Source organism: Ictalurus punctatus, chromosome 9, assembly GCF_001660625.3.
Source record: "Ictalurus punctatus breed USDA103 chromosome 9, Coco_2.0, whole genome shotgun sequence".
Taxonomy (NCBI): Eukaryota; Metazoa; Chordata; class Actinopteri; order Siluriformes; family Ictaluridae; genus Ictalurus; species Ictalurus punctatus.
The window spans coordinates 7,974,166-7,996,406 of record NC_030424.2 but is presented as its reverse complement, the minus strand read 5'-3'; the positions used below and the strand labels follow the sequence as shown (position 1 = coordinate 7,996,406).

The following is a 22,241-nucleotide window of genomic DNA, read 5'->3' as shown; positions in this document are numbered from 1 at the left end:
CTTAACAGGACAGAATACAGAGGTTGCACAAGCAACTGAAATAAAAGGCTTGGGGCTTACTGTGTACAATGAGAGAAATGTAACTACTGCTCAGTGCACAAATTCATCTATCCACATGGTGATGGAGATCACACCACAAAGGTGCTCACACTACCAAAGTACCTCGAGATGCATTTTTCTCATATCAAATCCAAAATTCTGCATATGTGACCTTGCATTGCGGCATGTTTCTCGTATAATGACAATACTAAAGAGCTAGCTCATAGATCAGTCGTTCCGTGTTCCCACTGTTCAATAAATCACAGACTGACTGTGCTATTAAAGTAATATGCTATACTAGAACTCTGATATGCATAAATAGAAGTAACACTGCTCATGACTTATGATGTCTAGATTTCTGACATAAATTCAATTTGACATCATTTAAATCTTGACATCTGACTTGGTCACATGCATTAATTATTTACACACTCACACTGTGTAATGCATGCCATTCAATAAATAAGCAATTTAGCCACAATGACAATTTTGCCAGGATTGGACAGCATAAGCCCAGTTTTTGAAAAAAACAAAACACAATGACATGGAGGGGAAAAACAGTGGAACGCACCAGGAGACTGGAGAATTGCGACAACCTCATTATGTCCCCGCTCCCTGGCCTTGTCCAGAGGAGTTTTGCCATCTTCGTCCCTCAGATCAGGGTTGGCCCCATGCCGCAATAAAGTCTTTATATAATAATGATAATATAAATAAATAAATAAATAAATAAATAATAAAAGAATAATTAGAACAATGCCTTAAAATATGGACAGAAAGAAACTTGATAATTACAGCTCCTGTTACCTTAGCTACTTGTGGTCGTCCAAAACAGGCAGCATAATGCAGAGATGAAGATCTTTGGCCTCTGTTGACATCTGCACCTCTCTCACACAAGAACTCCACCTACAGCAGAGCACAGTTAAGCACCTGACATTTACCTGATTACTTTGGATTTGGTCTGCTTGGTCCTGTACCACTGATCAGCACTATTTTTTGATAGTTGAATCAAGTTAAGAAATTAGGCTGCATTAGGCTTAATTTGGTCAGGGTTCATACAGATTTTTACCAATAAATTTCCATGAATTTTTCCGGCAGAATTTCAGGATCATACATTCCCTGAAACGTCCATGTATACCAGGTAAAATAAGAAAAATCCATGTAAAAATCTACCAGTGTATCTTAACTAAAATTAAAACAAAACCAAAATAAGTACAGTAAGATCCATGTGTATTGACTTCAAATTAAACTTTAAATATCCACAACATTACATAAAGCTATTCGAGTTAAAAATTCTCACCATTTCCTGTGTACCAAATGCTGAGGCCCAATTTAAGAGTGTCTGTCCCACATCATCCATAAAATTAACTTCAAATGCTAGAAAAGAAAAGAAGAAAAAAAAAAAATGTAGTTGTTCTCATTAACATGCAACAAGATACACTCAACCCTACTGTGACAAAAAAAAATAAAATAAATAAAAGCACTGAAGTGCTTCAAGTCAAATACAAATATGGTCTCACCTCCGGTGTCGATGGCATCAATGAGGGCATCGGTGTCTTTGCTACGAATACAGTCTATGAGCTGGCGGTGCGAACGTTCTCCGGAGCTATCAAGGCGCCGTAGGCCTGGGATACGCCCACCTGAACCAGCTGTGGATTTGGGCAATGCCTTACGGCCCTCAAACAGCAGGACTAACAACAGGTCTACCAAGCGCATTGTATCCAGGACACAGCGTTCATCGCCTTGCAGTGCACTCTCCATCGAGTCGGGCAGCTCTGAGCGCAGCAAGTCCTGAGAAGACATGCAAAAGAGTTTTACTAAAGCTCTCAACTCACAGTGGATTTACATCTGATTTATTATATATCAGCACAATCAAGTTTCACCATACAGCCAAAAGTATGTGGACACCAGACCAATCACACTTACGCAAGTACTAGAATGGCCAGGCCAATTCTTTTGTTTTTGCTATACACCAAGCTTGAAATCAAAAGATGTATATATGAGGAGATAGAATGACAGAATTTTTGAGTCATTGCCTTGTGAAACTCAGGGCTCAAACTAAGAGTAGACATTTAGTTGCCACAACTTTGGTGGCACACAATTGTACAGAATTTCTTTGTAAGCTGTAGAATTACAAATTCCCTTTATAGTAACCAAGAGGCCTAGCCCAAACCTGTTCCAGCTTGATAATGCCCCTGTATACCAAGTGAGGTCCATGAAGTCACGGTTCACCACGGTTGGGTTGAAAGCACTCAACTGGCCTGCACAGAGCCCTGACCTCAGCCCCACTGAATACCTTTGGGATGAATTAAAACACAGACTGCACCCCAGGCCTTCTCGCCAAACATCACTGCCCAACTTTATTAATGCTCATGTGGCTGAATCCTCATGGTCACTCTCCAAATATTTAGTAGAAAGACTTTCCAGAAGAGTGGAGGCTGTTATAGGTGGACCAGCTTAATATTAATGCCCATGGTTATGGAATTGGATGTTCAAACAAACACATGTGATGGTCAGATGCCCAGACACGTCACTACACCCCCCCCACCCCAAGAACATTCTGTATCTAATCTTTGCCCCCTGCTACTTCTAGAAAAGTACAACAACAGACACGAGAGAGTGGAATTACATTCCATTAAATCTTAATGTGACAGCACATACGTGGGTGACGAGTGGTGAGCCCCTGCACAGAGTGGACAGCAGGCTGACGATAGTGGACACCTGGTTGCTAAGTTTGGAGTCAGGGGCAGAGGGGGCACCTCCTGTAGATGTCCTGCTTGGTTTGCAGGTGGAGGAAGGACCAGCAACTGAACCTCCTGCAGCAGCCATGCGTGATAGAAGCTCCTCGCTCAGGCCGTGCTTCGCCAGCGGGGCTGGATCAACCCCACGGCGCGTGAAACGATCAGCCAGAGATGCAAAGCAGCGTAAGGCTCCATCAGAAACCTGCAACATCACAAAATCACTTGGGTTTTACATCTGGACACAGGTCTGCATATTAACATATTAAAGTTGTTTCCACAATAAACACTCAATGGCTAAGTTTATATGCAAGGCTACGTCTGACCCAATTAAAAAAGGGTTAGATTTACCCTAAATGCAGCACTCTGTTGAAAATATCTTTCAATACAATTTAAATGTAACCTGAAACAAATTTATGGGCTAGTATTCAATGCTAATGTTACCATAACAAAAAGAGGTTCTATCAAACTTTTGCACAATATATATTTTCTGTAATTTACAGCAACCACATCATCCTTGCTGAACAGAAATGACCAAACACTGTCACCTTTTCTATGGTTAATTCGCATCCAATAGCTGTCCTCGCAACTTTGAAATAACTTTGGAAGCTTTCCTCCCCAACAGGGGTTATAGACAAAAAACTTAATTGCTGATCCACTTGTTTTATACCAGTAAAACAAGCTGTAGTGCTGTTTAGCATTCTAGTCTGCTTTCTGAAAGTGTAGTCCATTTAAAATCTTACACAAAAGAGCTCGCAACAGTAACAGAAGAAAACGTTCTGAAAACCTCAGTTTAGATATTCACACCAAGTTTCTCAGACTGGTTAGTGTCTTTAATGACATTTTAATGTTTTATCATCCTCTATGCACTGAATATCTAGTATAAATGAACAATGCAAGCAAATACCTCCCTCCTGTGTTTCATGTTTGCTTCAGACACAGCAATATAATCAAATTAACATAACTACAATCACACTGACATTGTAATATAAAGTACAAAGCTTTTACTGGATGTAGTTCATGGCCAGTTTAATTATGCAGGATGGCACACTTTACTTTCTCTTTTTCCCCCTAACAGGCTCCAAATAAAGACACAATGTAGGTGAGGTAAACCGCAGAAACTCAAGAACATTAACATCAAAAGCATGCTAATTTCCATAGAATTGTGGATTTAATCACAGGTTAGTTTGAAATGCTTTGATACAAAAGCTGCTGATAATTAGTTTACAGTGTTTCTTTTTTCTTGTTTAATTTGGCTCTCTTTATCTAGTTTTAAGACTTAGATCTGATCACATTTCTGATCAAATTCATAGAGAAAATAGTAAAGGGCTCACAAACTTTCTACTGAGACACACACACACACAAACATCATAAGATTAAAACCACCTGCCTAATATTGTTTAGGTTCCCCTAGTGCTGCCAAAACACCTCTGACCCATTGAGGCATGGACTCCACAAGACCTCTGAAGGTGCGCCATGGTATGTGACACCAAGACATTAGCAACAGATCCTGCAAGTTGCGAGGTGGAGCCTCCATGGATCAGACTTGTTTGTCCAGCACATCCCACAGATTCTAGACTGGATTGAGATCTGGACGTCAAGCAAACACCCTGAACTCTTCGTCATGTTCCTCAACCCAGCCCTGAACAATTTTTGTAGTGTGGCAGGGCGTATTATCCTGCAGAAAGAGGCCACTGAAATTAAGGAAAATCCATTGCCATGCATTTGCAACAGTGTTTAGGTAGGTAAATGGTAAATTGTCTGCACTTATATAGCACTTTTTAACCTTAGCGGTTCTACAAAGTAACATCTACATGAATGCCAGGACTCAAGGTTTCCCAGTAGATCATTGCCCAAAGCATCACACTCCCTCTGCCCGCTTGCCTTCTTCCCATAGTGCATCCTGGTGCTATCTCTTCCCCAGGTAAGTGACGCACACGCACTCAGCAATTCACGTGATGTAAAATAAAACATGATTCATCAAACCAGGCCACGTTCTTCCATTGCAGCATGGTCCAGTTCTGATGCTCATGTGCCCATTGTAGGCGCATACACAGCCCCATATGCACTGTGTTCAGACACCTTTTTAGCCAGCATCATCTTTTTCAACAATTTGTGCTTCAGTAGCTCTTCTGTGAGATCGGACCAGACGGGCTTGCCTTCACTGCCCACACGCATCAATGAGCCTTGAGTACCCAGGATCCTGCTGCTTCACTGATTGTCTTTTGTTGGACCGCTTTTGTTAGGTACTAACCACTGCATACTGGGAACACAAGACCTGCTGTTTTGGAGATGCTCTGACCCAGTCAACTAGTCATCACAATTTGGCCCATGCCAAAGTTGCACAGATCTTTACGCTTGCCCATTTTTCCTTCTTCAAACACATCAACTGACTGTTCACTTGCTGGCTAATATATCCCACCCCTTAACAGATGCCATTGGAACGAGATAATCAATGTTATTCACCTACCAGTGGTTTTAATGCTGTGGCTGATAGAGACACACACACGGTTAAAATATTTTTTGTTAAACCCCCATCAATTAAAGCTGAAAGTCTACACTTCAATCAGATCTTGATTGCTTCATTTAAAATCCATTGTGGCAGTGCACAGAGGCAAAAGTACAAAAATTGTGTCATTTTCCAAATACTTATGGACCAGTCTGTATATAAAATAAACATACATTACCTCACACATACCCAACACTGAAATTATTGGAATAGCAAGGCTGATTTTTTTTGTTTTTGCTATACACTGAAGACATTTGGGTTTGAAAGCAAAAGATATGAGACGATATATCAGAATTTCCTTTCCTGATATTTACATCTAGACGTGTTAAACAACTTAAACCATGGCACATTTTGTTTTAACCTATACATTTTATCAAACATATTGGAACATATTTTTGAGGGGGTTTCTTGTTACCCAGGTGTTAGATTGATTTGTTTTTTGTTTTTTTAAACAATTAATAGCACTGAAAGTCTACTCTTGGTTTGAGCCCAGAGTTTGTCCTATAAAGACTGCATTTGTTAAAGGATAAATCAATATGAAGAACAGAAAGCTGTCTAGAGGAGAAATGCAAACCATTCTGAAGCTGAGACACAGAGCCATTGCACAAGCATTGAGCATAGCCAAAACAACAATCTGGAAGGTCTGGAAAAAAAAAGAAACAAAGAAACCACCGGTGTACTAACAACCAGACATGGGACAGGTCAGCCAAAAAAAAAAAACAGCAATTGATGACAAATATTATGAAAGCTGTAAAGAAAAACCCTAAAACAACAGTCAGTGACATCACCAAAAGTGCCATGTTCTAAGTTGTTTAACACATCTAAATGTAAATAGGAAATGAAATCTGAAATTGTGACCTATGGTCTCATTCATCTTCTGACCTCATACCCAAATTCTTTCAGAGTACAGCAAAAACAGAATTGGCCCGCCAATAAATTCAGAGCTGACTGTACATATAAAACCCAACAAATTGATTCATAATTCAAATAACCACTGGGTGCAGCACCTTTAATGCTTACATGCAACAATTTTTGCCAATATGAATGAATTCATTCTGATGGCATGTTCCTAATATTCCTGCTTATATACATGATAAACTGGACACTTTTTTATTACAGCAGTAAGAAGAGAAAAAGATGTCAAGTTTCCCATCACTCCATCAGCAGCTGTATTAGAAACCACTTCACAGCAGTGTTATAAAATGTACAGAAATATTTGTAAAGAGGAACATACATACATAGATTTTTTTTTAGGGCTATACAATTAATCGGATATCGATTGCGATTTGGACTGCCCACGATTAAATGAACATGATCGACAGCGATATTACCGTTTAAATGTTCGTCCTCCGCTAAAACTCCGCTGCAGATCAAATCAAGCGCTTCCTACACTTACAGCCTATAACCATAGAGCGGCGCAGGGATGACATCATTTTGTAGTGCCAAAACCCTGAAACGGAGTTAGCATTTTCGAGGCAAAGCTGGCAGCTTCATGATGATGCTAAATGGCACTACAGAGGTTGTCAGGGACATTAAACATCACGCCGAATGGGAAAAAACTTTGCAGATAAACTCAGGCCTCTACAGTGCGACCATTTCACTCGTATTTGTGACAGAAAAGTATTTTGTGCGACTGTGAATAAATATTTATTCGCACTGGTGTGAGTGACCTGTTTGGAGTTGTATAATACAATCAGAATAAAAACTACAGGAAGTCCAATATACTATACCATAATCTATACCGAGTTACTTTCATACTGCTTTTCATCACCTCAGTCAACCGAACAAGTGTGTATATACTGCAGAGAAGCCATTTTGATGACAAGAGTAACTCCGTACATCATCTGCTTCAACTTCCTGATCCCACAACCGCCATCTTTTATTGATCCCGCAAAATGACCTGAAGCTGCACCTGCTCGTGTAGACACGGCGGCTTCGCACGGAGTGATTAATAATAATGCTAACGCTACAAGGTGGGTTTAATTCAAACTTCTTTATTAAAAAATTCCTCACCAATCATAATCAAGACTAGCAACTGTTCGGTCTGTAAACATACAGTACATTGCCACTCTCCTTCACTAACACTAATTCACTTCATTTAAACTCACGGTTTCCAGATATCACTAGAAAAGTCAACTCCGGTTTCCATGTTTTGATTTAATCCCCCCCAAAATATTATCAGCAGACATGGACACTGTACGGGGGAACCTATCTAAAACTGATAAACAAACAAAAATAAAACTACTAAATTGTAACGACAGAAAATGTGCTTAGTTATAAATAAATCATTTAATATAAAAAAAACAGACATTATAATAACTTCATTAAATATAGATAAAATGAGAAATTAAATAATGTTTAATTACTATGGGTTGCATTTAATATCAATTTGACATTAAGCTTAGTTCTCTACTTCCTTAGAAGGCTATTAGCCTTTTTCCTAATATGGATAATTTTTGTGTTAGTCTACTTTTAATTAGGACTCTTTTGTTTAAGATACTTAAAAAATAAATAAGCATAAAATATTTATCATCAATTAACCAACAGTATTTCTCATTGCTATTATTTTAACTCAATTAACAGTGACCATGAGCAGAGAGCTTACATTTAACTGTTTATGACAGACCTCCTGATTAAACTTTAAACAAAAAAAGATTGGTATCTGGATCGGTATCGGCTGTAAAAATCTTGACTGGAGCATCCCTAATGAACATCATTAAAGTAAAGCGCTTGTGCGTGCATCTGACGGGTAAATTAACTCACCCAATCACATCCGATATGAGATTATTCAGATATATACACAATATACACAGAGAGGTTTGAGAACTGACTCCAGCCCAGAACCATGACAGTGGGAAATGTCTATTAGTGTAGCTTTAAATATATTTAAGAGGAGCAGACGTCAAACACTGAACATTGAGGTTTATTGTATTTGTTTACAAGGTGGAACAGGTTAACAGTTGTTTTTTTTTTAATACAGTCTGTAAAATTAACTGAAAATATTAAATTTCGTTTATCGGAAGGTAAATTAATTTGTCATGGTTCACACTATGTTCCTAAATTCTGTCATAATGACCAGTTCAAGTTCTCTCATGCCTACTTGTGTGTTATATTGTGGCATGAAAAAACTTAATGTGCCGGGGCAATAACAATATGTTGTCACTAAAATCAATTAATAATAGTGATAAATAATCTCAAAATAAACGGTTTATCATTTTGGCCATAATTGTGCAGTCCTAAAAATAAATATATATTATATATACATACATACACACACAAATATTATATTATATTTATATATATATATATATATATATATATATATATATATATATATATATATATATATATATATATATATATATATATATATACATATACATACACACACACACACACACACATTTATATATATTTATACACACACATTATTACTAGACTGACTAATAACTAATAATACATTTTTTTATTTGGGGTACAAATAGTAATATAACGATGGTAATATATTTCTGACTTAATTCACTTTTATATTGGACCTTCTGGCTTTTATTTTGTTGGAAGGACTCCATTTAGTAGACAACAGCTTTTATAAAAAAATTCACTTCTCATTACCAATCAGGTGAAATGCTGTAAACCTCTGCCCACAAAAATGTTTGAGATTATGCTAATGTAAAACCAAAGTGAATCTGGTGTGCGTTGTGTCAAAATGCAGGTTAAAAGCAACTCAAACTCACAGCACAGACAGAGATGAAGTTGGTGTGGAGTGACGTTTACTGTGAACCGACCCGCTCTAAAACACTGATGACACACACTGAGTGTAACAATCACACATCTCAAACAGCAACGAGCAAAAATAAAATCTAAATCTGCTTTATGGTGACGGTTCGGTTGCATTTTTAAGACCTTTGAAACTTGAATTTAAGACATTTTAAGACTTTTAAGGACTTTAAGAAGTACTTCAGGTTTTACTGGGATAATAAGAACACCACTACAGCACTTTATCGACTATAACTGCCCCATGCTTGTTTACGCACAGGACCTTTTTTTTGTTTTTGTTTTTTAAACCAGCTACATTGTTTTGACTTAAAACACACAGATACCGAACATAGCCAAAAGGCATCAGTTATGAGAGTTTGTATGCTGTTTACTATTCTATTTAGCAGATAATTTAAAAGGATTACCCGCCTTGTCTGATTACACAGAAAAGTCATTTGGATTGGCCTCAATCCTATAATCTATTCTGTTTAAGGGGTACATGAGAACTTTTTTTCAATCTGACACAGCCATCAGTTGGATTAAAAACAGATTACTAGGCTGCACAGAAACAGAATATACTTGGCACAAGAGAGACAATGCACAAGTCACATGACGTGTGTGGGTGTTACCTGGTGGTCTTCATGCTTGAGCAGACTGGACAGGGACTCCACACAAGTCTCAAGGGACGAGTCTTGTGGCTCCATCTTACTGCAGAGTCGAGACACCACTGCCATGGCTGAGTGCAGTGTGTCCTTATGCACCAGGTGACCACTGTCCCTAATGAAACTCAGAACACAGTTCAGCCCTCCAGCCTCAAACACAGCACCAGACTCTCGTGTGCAGATCAGCTCCAGAACCTAAAAAGAGCAAAGGCATCTTTAAAAATCACGTCATTTAAATGATCATTTAAGATTATGTGTGCCTTTCATGCAGGTGTAAGCCAGAATAATTACTCTATTGTTAATATGACAAACTGAACTAAATTAATTTGATTGTTCAATACACCTGTTTATTTGATCATTTATCCAAGCTGCATTCTGCCATATGCACAAGACATTTTTTTTTTTTTTTTTTTTTACAAGAAAAGTACAAGGTTGCAGTTTCAAAAATGAATGTACAGACTTTTGAACACAGCAGGTAAGAGGACAAAAAAAAAAAAGGCAGGTGGACACAAAGCTCTTAATTTTGCCTAGGTAACGGTATGCACCTTTACACACTGCTCTGCTAGATCTCTGCTAGTCCTATTGTTGAGCTCTACCACCACCAGTCGGTTACAGAGGGCCTTGATGGCTCCGTCCACGCCGACTATCCTGCGTGTGCACTCCGCCGACACATCTAGGTAATAGGTGATGGCCCTGGCGGTCACTTCCAGAACATTGTCAGGGGCACTTTCATCCAGGAAGATCTTACAAAGGGCTGGAAGAAACGTCCTTGGAGGACACCTAAAGACAGCGTGAAGAAGAATGAAGAAAAGATACAGTGATGTGCAAAGGCAAACTGACACGCTAATCAATGTACTGCTTACACGTAGGACCATTCGCAGAATATTCTGCTAACATAAATGTGAAAATAAAAGGTCTTTTATTAAACCATCTCCTCACAATTTAGAAGATTTTTGGACAAGATGCTACAATAATTTTAAGAACTGGATTAGCCAGCTGCTCAAGTTATGCACTTGAAAGAACCTCACAGTAACAACACACAAGCAATATAATAGTTTTATACTATAGAGAGAAGGAAAATCCTCCTCTGATTCACAGCTAACTGTAACTGATGTTTGTGATTTGCACTCACGTCTCAAAGCAACGGTCCACATTATCGGACATAAGCAGTAGCATGCAGAGCTGCTCCAGGGCGATGAGCTGCATGTCGCGCTCGTCGCCCTGCCCCATCTGCAGCCATTCCAGCAGTGTGTCCGGGTCCACATCAGCCATGACACCCTGTCACAGCTTCCGCCGGTCAGATGAGAGAAAAGAGTATGAGCAGTCACTGGTCCTCTTGCAGGTTCATGAAGTCTTCACCTTGAAGGAAAGAGACAAAGTCTAGATTAATAAAGAAAAAAGACAGATTGGCTTCAGAGTTAACAGAAGCAGTGGACTGGGATGGACACCTTCAAGTCCTTGTAGCTGATTAACTTTCACACTGATTTGATAAGCAGATATTAGTACAAGTAATCAAAGTGTATTATCTTTAACACAACAAGACCCTCAAATCTGAGTGGGCAAATGATCTTGATTGGGTCAACAAATGCAGTTCTGCAGTAAACTACAAATCCCTTTGAAACTATTACTTTTAATAAGACTTCAGCAGAAAATGCCACAGCATCTATTACCATTATTACTTGATAAATCCTTGAACAGTGTTCTATCATATCCTGATTAACAAAGTGCTCAGGCAGGCGCAGCTATGCACAAGTGCCTGAGGATTGCTCTAAAAGAGCAGGACTGTCCTCGCTGTTAGAGACTAGAAGACTATAAAAAGGTCTAATATGCCATCATTCGCTTAAACAATTTAAAAATCACCAGACTTGTTTATTATGTGGCTAAACTGCTTTAATATGTAATGCTAACAAAATCAATCAGTAGCTCCTGTATATAATCATGTATATAAAGACTGTGCTTTTTCGGGAGGAAACTTACGTAAAGAAACAGCAACTGTTGCTTAAGTATATTTCAGTCACATAGTTTATCCTGCTGTGTAATTATCAGTTACAATTTTAGTGTTCTCAGAAACTAACAGTTCAACAAAATACACACACAAAAAAAATAATCTGGTGCTGAAGAGCTTAACATAGGACTATCAGAAGTGAAAAGGCAAGGCTTCTGCAGAAATTCATCAAGCATTTTACAGCCTCACACATTCAAAACCTGGGGAAAATATCAAATGGACAGAATCTTTGTACACTAGATGACAAAGATTTAGAAGGCTTTCTTTTACATTATTTTTCAACAAGACCCGAGATAATTAAATGCACATTAGCAATAAAAACTAAAAAATTAGAAAAAATGAGTGATGTGTACAAAGCAAATCACGTGTGTGTGTATTAGGGTTGTCAAAAGTACTGGTACTTCGGTACCAAGTCGTTACTAAAAAGAAAAAGTTGATGGTATCAGATTTTCATAAGTGCCCATAGTACCGGGTCAACCCGGTACTGACACCCTGCCTAACAGGTGGTCAGTCTGGAACTTTTCATGGGTGCACCATGCAATAAGAAAATATTAGAGCCAAAGCAGCAGCAGCTCCACTGGTTACCATGGCTGCGTCCTAAACCATATGCTTACCTACTACAGTATCTCACAAAAGTGAGTACACCCCTCACATTTTTGTAAATATTTGATTATATTTTTTCATGTGACAACACTGAAGAATGACCCTTTGCTACAATGTAAAGTAGTGCGTGTACAGCTTGTATAACAGTGTAAAATTGATGTCCCCTCAAAATAACTCGCACAGCCATTAATGTCTAAACCGCGGGCAACAAAAGTGAGTACACACCTAAGTGAAAATTTACAAATTGGGCCCAAAGTGTCAATATTTTGTGTCTCCACTATTATTTTCCAGCACTGCCTTAACCCTCTTGGGCATGGAGTTCACCAGAGCTTCACAGGTTGCCACTGGAGTCCTCTTCCACTCCTCCATGATGACATCACGGTGCTGGTGGATGTTAGAGACCTTGTGCTCCTCTACCTTCCGTTTGAGGATGCCCCACAGATGCTCAATAGGGTTTAGGTCTGGAGACATGCTTGGCCAGTACATCACCTTCACCCTCAGCTTCTTTAGCAAGTCAAAAGTTGTTATCACGCTGGAATACTGCCCTGCAGCCCAGTCTCCGAAGGGAGGGGATCATGCTCTGCTTCAGTATGTCACAGTACCTGTTGGCATTCATGGTTCCCTCAATGAACTGTAGCTCCCCAGTGCCGGCAGCACTCATGCAGCCCCAGACCATGACACTCCCACCACCATGCTTGACTGTAGACAAGACACACTTGTCTTTGTGCTCCTCACCTGGTTGCCGCCACACACGCTTGACACCATCTGAACCAAATAAGTTTATCTTGGTCTCATCAGACCACAAGACATGGTTCCAGTAATCCATGTCCTTAGTCTGCTTGTCTTTAGCAAATTGTTTGCGAGCTTTTTTGTGCATCATCTTTAGAAGAGGCTTCCTTCTGGGACGACAGCCATGCAGACCACTTTGATGCAGTGTGCGGCGTATGGTCTGAGCACTGACAGGCTGACCCCCCCACCCCTTCCACCTCTGCAGCAATGCTGGCAGCACTCACGCATCTATTTCCCAAAGACAACCTCTGGATATGACGCCGAGTATGTGCACTTAACTTCTTTGGTCGACCATGGCGAGGCCTGTTCTGAGTGGAACCTGTCCTGTTAAACTGCTGTATGGTCTTGGCCACCGTGCTGCAGCTCAGTGTCTTGGCAATCTTCTAGTAGCCTAGGCCATCTTTATGTAGAGCAACAATTAATTTTTTCAGATTCTCAGAGAGTTCTTTGCCATGAGGTGCCATGTTGAACTTCCAGTGACCAGTATGAGGGAGTGTGAGAGCTATGACACCAAATTTAACACACCTGAGACCTTGTAACACTAACAAGTCACATGACACCGGGGAGGGAAAATGGCTAATTGGGCCCAATTTGGACATTTTCACTTAGGGGTGTACTCACTTTTGTTGCCAGCGGTTTAGACATTAATGGCTGTGTGTTGATTTATTTTGAGGGGACAGGAAATTTACATTGTTACACAAGCTGTACACTCACTACTTTACATTGTAGCAAAGTGTCATTTCTTCAGTGTTGTCGCATGAAAAGATATAATCAAATATTTACAAAAATGTGAGGGGTGAACTCACTTTTGTGAGATACTGTATATAGTAGGCGAAATACATGTATTTCTCTCGGACGCTCGTTTTCATGCGAAAGCCGCACCTTTAAAATTTATGTGCCGATAGATTAACCGTGCTTGCAGGAAGAACGGCTGCTTAATCGCAGTTTTTATTCAAGCAGTTGAGTTTAAAATGATGGTAGCAGATGCATTATGAATGTTGTAGCGTAGTTTACTTTGAGTGTATTATTGCAAGAAAACATCCTTTGTTTACGTAATGTTAGCATACACGTGTTTAACGCTAATACGGTCAGGAGTCCTTATTAACCATTTAATGGTTTAACTTTTATTGGGGTAAAATAAATGTGAGGACATGATGGGGTTTACTAATTTTACATGCCAGAGACTTTTTGATGAGCTATATTTATATATCTGAAATTTATGTGTTAGAAAATAATAGATGTGTGGCTAGCACGGTCTACATCTTTAATATCAGTCAGTCAGAAAAACATCTCTACTCTTGTCTGGTTAACTCCTAGTATCTTTAATAATGGAATACTTGAAGTATACAGAATGGCATTTTTAAAAATACATTTTATATTGATATTTAACTTTGTGTCAGGTATGACACACACCTTTTACATTTTTGATGTTTGTTAAAATAAACTATTAAATCACATTTAAATTTGACATGTACTTCATTACTGAATAGGCCCACACACAAAATATAATAATTTAAAGCTCAATAGGATTTGAAGGATTTCAAGGTATCAGGTATGACGCACAGGGTTAAATATCAAAAATCTAAAAAGGTGTGCGTTATACCTGACACCTAGATGAACACTTTCCAGTTGGATGTGTGACTGTACGTCATTCCCTTCAAATGCTATTGAGCTTTAAATTATGCTATATTTTGTGTATGGGCCCATTCTGCAGTGAAATTCAGATCTAATTTATATACGATTTAATAGCTTATTTTATTAAATATCAAAAATGTAAAAGGTTTGCGTTATACCTGACACCTAGATGAACACTTTCCAGTTGGGAGTGTGACTGTAGTCATTCCCTTCAAATGCTATTGAGCTTTAAATTATGGTCTATTTTGTGTATGAGCCCATGCAGTAATAAAATACATGACAATATTTACATATGACTTAATAGCTTATTTTGTTAAATATCAAAAATCTAAAAAGTGTGCATTATAGCTGACACCTAGATGAACACTGTAAAGTTGGTTATATGACTGTAGGTCATTCCCTTCAAATGCTATTGAAGTTAGAATCGTGTTTAACAATGTCGTATGTAACTTTAGAGACGGTCCCTTAATTTCCGCATATCTGCGAATATCGAATATCGAAGGTCCAACGTCAAACCAACTTTATGCCAGTAAATTTTGGTACCGTGACAACCCTAGTGTGTGTACACGGGAATGTTCTGTATTTGACTGCGGTAGTGAGAAGAGATTAATTCACATCTAATGTTTCTGGATGAGTCACAAACGCGACTTCATTGCAGGCGATGTCATCATGCAAGCAGTTAACCAAGACAAGAGTTTTATCGGTAGACTTGATTAAATCAACTAACAGCGTACCATACTTGTACTTCAACAGAAAGGGCGGACTAAATTAACCAGACACTATAAAACAGTTTGGCTCTCAGTCATTCAGACTATTACTTCATGTACCAACCTCATCCAGACACCACGGCACGAAGAAGTAAAGTTAGCTACCTACCCCTGGCCTAGATCAGCTTAGATCATGTTTTCTGTTGGTGAGATAATGCTAGTTTAGCAGAAAGTAGGCCCACACTGCTGTTAGGATCAACTGTAGCTAAGTTACACGGTCAATACTTATTAACAGCTCAGCCCAACAAACGGCTGTCACCCGATACACCCAGAATACCTCCGACCCTAACGAACCTCACTCTTAGCAAATCCTGTCGAACTAAAATCCTGTACATTTAGTAGCTGTTATCTTAAAAAACAGAACAAAACAAGCCGACTTGCTAAGTATCTAAACAAATATCTGGTCAAACACTGGTCAAAAATCATCAGCCTGGACGAGTCTGAACTGGTTCTTGTTAGCTAGCTAGACAAGCACATCTTTCTTATTTCACGTATAGTCTAATACATTCATTCAAACAGGCTCTGAACTAAACGCTGTGCTGGTTCTAATGTTTTATACCGTTTTATTTTAATAAAGCCTCCCAGTTAAGATGAACTACAACAGACATGTTAGCTTGCTAGCCCAGGCTAACTTCGGGTAGCTGGTAGGATTAGGATTCTCTTGAGAAAAGAAACACTACCGTGAGCCACTAAACCTTCAAATAATATACAAAGCGACTGACTGAAGGTTAAAACATTCTCACTGCCAGTTATGACAAGTGTCATATCTATCTATTTGTCTGTCTATCATGAGTTTGTGTATAAACAGTGAAGCTAAACAAACACGGCCTTGTGTTTACCGACAAATCCGGGAGCGTAAAGTTCTGCGCGAGCGCGAGGCCTGGCCGCTTCAATCCGTCGCACGCACAGGAAACCTTGCCGGCTTTACCTCACCGATAGAATCAAACTCACCGCTCTTCAGGAGACGCCGAGAAATCAGAATGGCGGTTAGATCAGACCGTAAATACAGCAGTCGGGAAAGCAAAAAAAAAAGTTAACGCTTCTTCATCCCCTTTCTTACATATATACACAAAGCTAAAGGTCAAAGTGAACGGGGAAGCAGCTGACTGTTCGGAGCGAAATGGAGCCGTCGAGGGGAAGCAGCGTCGAGGCTCCGCATCACGAGGCACAACGCTGCACTTCCACAACCCGCCAACGGGGGCGCTAACAAACACGCCGCGTCCACTCAACATCACCACCGACCTAGCCCGTTGTTATTTAGTAAGTAATTTAAACATTTTTATTCGCTTTGCATTTGATTTTCATGTTTATTTGTTTTAATCGAGTTACGCATAAATGTCTAAAGACATGCGTAGAACAGCTTGACAGAAGCTCTAAACGGATCCACCAAATGAAATTAGGACCTGTGTTCTAAATTACTGCGGATTTGAAAAGGGAAGTCTCACACCCCATACCCTCTCTGACCTCGCCACACAACCCCCCACCCACCTCTTGCTACTCAACCTGTACTTAGGATCCGTGAAGAGGATGTGTGATGGCTCTTCCAGAAACAGTTCAGGAAAGCTCCAGGTACAAGTAGTGTTTCACCTGTCTGTCTGAGAGCCTGTGCTGAACAGCTCTCACCCATCTTCACTCAGACCTTCAACAGATCACTGGAGCAGTGTACAGTGCAGTCCTGTGTCAAATATTGCACAATCATCCCGTCCCATACAAACCCAAGATCACAGGACTGAATGACTACACACCTGTTGCTTTGATGTCTGTGGACCACAGACTGTGATCATGAAATCATTTGAGAGACTTGTGTTGACCAAACTGTTTGTTTATTGAGCAAACAAGTCAGAGGATGATGCATGTTACATCCTGCAACACCTCAACAGACCAGAGACCTATGCAATGATCCTATTTGTGGATCTGGGAAAATTCATATCCAGCATTTGCACAATTAGCACAACTGATGCTCCTCAGGGCTGTTTTCTCTCTCCACTCTACACAAATGACTGTACATCTACAGACCCCTCTGTCAAGCTCCTGAAGTTTGCAAATGACACCAAAGTCATTGGCCTCATCCAGGATGGCGACAAGGGAGGTTGAACAGTTGGCTGTCTGGTGCAGTCCAAATAACCTTGTGCTGAACATGCTCAAAACAGTGGAGATGTTTGTGGACTTCAGGAGGAATTCCCCAGCACCCCCCATCCTAGACAGCACTGTGGCCACTGTAGACTCCTTCAGGGCCCTACCGTCTCACAGGAACTGAAGTGGGAGGCCCATATAGATCAGAACAATTCTGTTCAATCTGCCACAGGAGCTGCTGACCCAGTTCTACTCAACTGTCATGAGTCTGTTCTGTGCATTTCAATAACTATCTGGTTTGGTTCAGCTACCAAGTCAGACATAAGACCACAATGGACAGTCTAGACTGCTGAAAGGATTATTGGTGCTCCTCTGCCCTCCCTCCAGGAACTGTACTCCTCCAGAATGAGGATATCGACAGAAAACATCACCTCAGACCCCACTAATCCTGGCCACAACCTCTCTGAATGGCTGACCTCTGGCTAGCACTACAGAACACGGAGCACCAGAACATCCAGACACAAGAGCAGTTTTTTTTCACCACAGGCCCTTATCTCCCTCATGAACAGTTAACTGCCCCAATGACCCTCCTAGTGCAATTTGTTCCCCACTGTAAATTCATGCCTATTTATTCTATTACCTATATATACCTCCATCTTCTCTACACTGCATTACCCCTTACATAGCTGTACATAGCATCTGTACCATGTCTATTCTGCTTTAAGCTTATAGTGTTATTTTTTTAATTCTTATTATGTGCTGTCATATGTGTACGCACTGGAAGCTTCACTTTCCAAGTCAAATTCCTTGTGTGAACACACTTGGCAATAAAGCTCATTCTGATTATAATCGTTTTGGGGCCTGTAACTGAATTGATTAAAAAGAGCTAGTCTGTTATTCCACTGGAGGCAAAATAGGGCAATAAACTCATACACTCAGTTACTCATAAAATATGCTAATGAAAAGAATCTAACTTCATCAAACTAAAAATGTCACTACAACCATGTCTCTTTCCAAATAATTAATTTAGGGTCTTCAAAGCAACATTCTTTTAACAGCAATTTAATACTGACAATGTTTAATGGTTACTAGAGACACAAAAAGAGTCATCTGTTTGTTGTGATTATTAATTCTGTACATAAGAGCACGGGTTATAGTCAGTGTCTTCATATTCAATTGTTAACAGATCAATGTAGCTACTGAAAATATAGTTAGAAGCACACTGGTTTTAATTAGAAGGAAGATTGGACAATTATCCTGATGCTACTCCTGTTCTGTGTTGTCATCAAATTTAAAGGAAAAAGTCATTGTCATTTCAACCTTGTAACATGAATGGCACCCTAAACTTGTTGCACTATTGCAGTGTAATGTTGTGTACATTACATAATACATGGACTTTGAAGTACAAAACATTCAGGATAAGATATTATTAGGACATCTTGTTCAAGTTAGCAAGACTAAAGGCATTCTGTCATACAGAACTAAACATTTTATCCTTGACATTACCTTGGTTAATTATTACTATTATTATTTTTAAATCTATTTATTTGACACCATATAAAATGCTATCTGGTATGATTACAAATTACAAAATTAATTGATATCATCTTAAATAAAGCAAAAGAACTAAGAGAAACAAACAGATATTCACAAATAAGCAGTTCTTCCATTAACAGGTTTGTTCAGTAAACCTCAAATTTCTTCTAGTTAATGGCTGATTGAATAGTTTCTGAAAGTCACTTGAATAGCCCAAACTTTCACTTTTAGTTTAATATAACCTTTAATTTAGATTACATTCCTTTACAAGATTACAACAGCTGTCAATCAGCAGTGCAAAATACCTTTAAAAAGTATGAAAAGTGATCAGCTTTCCATGCATTCTTAAAATACTGAACAGTTTTAATATTTAAACAACAGTTGCACCAACAGCATTAGTGCAGTACCTTATTTAAAATTATACTGCAGAAAAGCAAAACCACATATTTGCAATGAGGGCTAATTGTTAATGTACTGTACTTCAGTCTCTAGAGACTTAAAATGTTTTATTTCAACATTACAGACAAATGTACATAGAGTTAATATGTCGTTAATACACAATGTTAATACAAGAACACAAACATTACTTTACTACATTTTGGATGTATGGAGGTATTCAAATATTCCAATTTTAATGTTTCAGATTTTAAATGCAATTTAAGGGAAATAAACCAGGTCCTATATCTTACAGCAATGTCTGCATTATGTACCATAATCTAGTTTTCTTTCTACTTGCATAGGATTGGTGCACTTAGCTTGAAAAATTTCATTTTAAATCAAAATCCTCATAGAGGTTAATGCCTTATTACATGCTCACATTTGAACAATGCAACAATCAACTAGTACCTTAAAACCATGAATCAGTTAAAATAACTCTAATCCTGCCCTAAAGTAATAATTAAAATTCACAATATTGCCGTGGATTCACAGAAAGTTGGTCTTCAGTTTGATGCTGGGCACCTGGCTCTTGCTGGGCACCCGAGTCGGCCTGGCCTTGGCGCTTACAATCTCTTGGTTGCCCTTGATGGCTGCCTCAAGTCGGGCCTTCATGTGTGGTGCCGAGGCCATGAAGGCTTTAAAAACAGCTGGATGCTGAGGGCCGAGGCGCATCAGGTCTTGCAGAGCGGACTCATGCAGAGAACATGAGGCTTCAGGAGCTGTGGCCAGAGTGTTTTCATCCAGCAGGAAGGAGACTAGGATGGGCAACAGCACAGCCACCAACTGGTCACCTACACCATGACACAGCACAAATATTTCAGTCGAATTATGACATAAAATACATTTTTAAATGTGAACTTGTTTCACCTCTTACATATTCAAAGCACCCTCTGCAGGACCCAACTTCAAAATATGTTTAAAATTATTAACAATTGTAAGGAAAGTTTCCAAACTGTACAGGTCATAGTGTTTGCCCTTAATTGATGGGAAAGTTTTTGTTTTAATGGAGCATACAACAAAAAAGTTGGGCCTAGGCAGGACAGTGCCTTTGCATGCTTTGGACCTTTGTTTTGGTCTGTTGGATTAGAAGCACCAGGAGCAGGTTTTCACTACTATGCCAATCAAAAGATGTACAAAACTGAGCTTTGAAATTACAGCCATGTTAGTATTTCTCAATTAAAATGGTCACAGATATTTAGTCCATAACTCTATGTGAAAGTATGCTACTTTTCACTTATGTATGTTAACTAATGTTATATATCTAACACTATTATATCTTTGATGAACCTAGTATAACCTTGATAAGTTAACGTTAAATTTCAGTTCAGCCATGCGAGTCTGTTGACTAACATTAGGACAACATACTGTATATTGTCATAAGAAAATACATACTAGGCATGTACGATATACACACTAGGTCACCACAGTGTACTGATTGATAATCATTACAGTAATATTTGCCTCTGCAATACTGCATGCCTGGAAAAGCACACTAATTTTCTGAAACACTCAAGCCAACATGTCTGGTACCTAAAACCATGCCACAAAGTCCAAGTCCCTGAGGTCACATTAAAGTGGCTGGGGAGCATACATGGTAAATTGATCATGCTAGCTAAACTAAACTCAACATGAAATACTGACGGTGAGTTTCCTGAGCAGCGAGCACTATTGACTCCATGGCTCTGACACCATCTTGCACTGCCTGCAGCTCAATGGCAGTCTGAGGCCGGTTTTTCTCCACCTGCTGCAGCCGAGCCACCAGCTGAGTGCCTAGTCCCCTGATAAATGACTCTGCCACCACTGCTGGGCCCTGAAACACTGACGCCAGTAACTGGTAACACCGGCTCAGCACCTAGAGAGGATAACACATAAATAGGTCTAAAAAGTAAAGGAAAGGCTATCAATATCCAAAAGTATTACTAATAAAATAGTATTATATACAGTGCCTACCAGAAGTATTAGCACACTACATAAAATTATCATATAAAGTAAACAGATGTAAACAAAAATAGTTCCCAAAGAAGCCACAACTGGATAGAACAACTGACTGATAGGCCATAGAAGTAACGGTTTAAATGTACTAACAATGAACTATTGCCATAATTAGAATTTTATAGCGTGAACATAAATTGGCTCAGGTGGTAGAGCGGCTTTGTGGTTCGATCCCTGGCCCACATGCCTCCACATGCCTAAAGGCCTGTTCACACTGGAATGTTTTTTCAGCACGTTAAATGGTCCGTTCAATCCCCCGTGTCTAAATCAATGGCTGTCAACGGGAGTGTTCACACACACACGTGGCATCAAATTTATTTAACGTCTCGGGGTTCTTTCTTTTTTTGGACACACTGTGTTAAAAACTAGCCGACCAATGAGATTTACGCTTTTGTTCACGTGCCCGCAGCTGCTGAAGTTATATAAAAAACCATGACTTGGTGGCTCTCAAGCACAATTTTGCCTGGCTAAGCACACGTCGATACCTGAAGAAGATGAAGATGACGAAAAAGTGTCCTTGGGCAAGACACTGAACCCAAAGTTGCTCCTGATGGCAAGCTAGAGCCTTGTATGAGTGTTTGAGTGTGTGTGTATGGGCGAATGAGAAGCAATGTAAAGCGTTTTGTAGAACCACTAAGGTTAAAAGGCACTATATAAGTGCAGAACATTTATCATTAGTGGACCAGAACTAACTTTAGTATA

The 22,241-nt window shown here is 39.3% G+C and overlaps 2 protein-coding genes across 16 annotated transcripts in view; both read right to left on the bottom strand.

Moving 5' to 3' along the window:
• The window catches only part of hectd1 (HECT domain containing 1), a 52,119-nt gene extending 35,449 nt beyond the window's left edge, over nucleotides 1–16,670 (bottom strand). For 6 of the 8 annotated variants that reach the window (XM_017475797.3, XM_017475802.3, XM_017475800.3 and 3 more), the window contains exons 1-9: nucleotides 16,452–16,670; nucleotides 10,834–11,060; nucleotides 10,247–10,481; nucleotides 9,669–9,896; nucleotides 2,698–2,979; nucleotides 1,557–1,827; nucleotides 1,337–1,413; nucleotides 844–942; nucleotides 611–725 (exon numbers count right to left, since the gene is read on the bottom strand). In XM_017475797.3, the coding sequence (XP_017331286.1) occupies nucleotides 611–725; nucleotides 844–942; nucleotides 1,337–1,413; nucleotides 1,557–1,827; nucleotides 2,698–2,979; nucleotides 9,669–9,896; nucleotides 10,247–10,481; nucleotides 10,834–10,973 (1,447 nt within the window). In that variant the 5' untranslated portion in view covers nucleotides 10,974–11,060; nucleotides 16,452–16,670. Of the gene's footprint in view, nucleotides 1–610; nucleotides 726–843; nucleotides 943–1,336; nucleotides 1,414–1,556; nucleotides 1,828–2,697; nucleotides 2,980–9,668; nucleotides 9,897–10,246; nucleotides 10,482–10,833; nucleotides 11,061–16,339 lie in introns of all 8 variants that reach the window. The other 2 variants (XM_017475798.3, XM_017475804.3) reach the window with 2 other exon arrangements.
• A 2,926-nt stretch (nucleotides 16,671–19,596) lies between these two features.
• Nucleotides 19,597–22,241, bottom strand: part of heatr5a (HEAT repeat containing 5a) — a 93,085-nt gene continuing 90,440 nt past the window's right edge. For all 8 annotated transcript variants that reach the window (XM_047157542.2, XM_017476375.3, XM_017476374.3 and 5 more), the window contains 2 exons: nucleotides 21,189–21,399; nucleotides 19,597–20,338 (listed from right to left, as the gene is read on the bottom strand). In XM_047157542.2, the coding sequence (XP_047013498.1) occupies nucleotides 20,034–20,338; nucleotides 21,189–21,399 (516 nt within the window). In that variant the 3' untranslated portion in view covers nucleotides 19,597–20,033. The remainder of the gene's footprint in view (nucleotides 20,339–21,188; nucleotides 21,400–22,241) is intronic.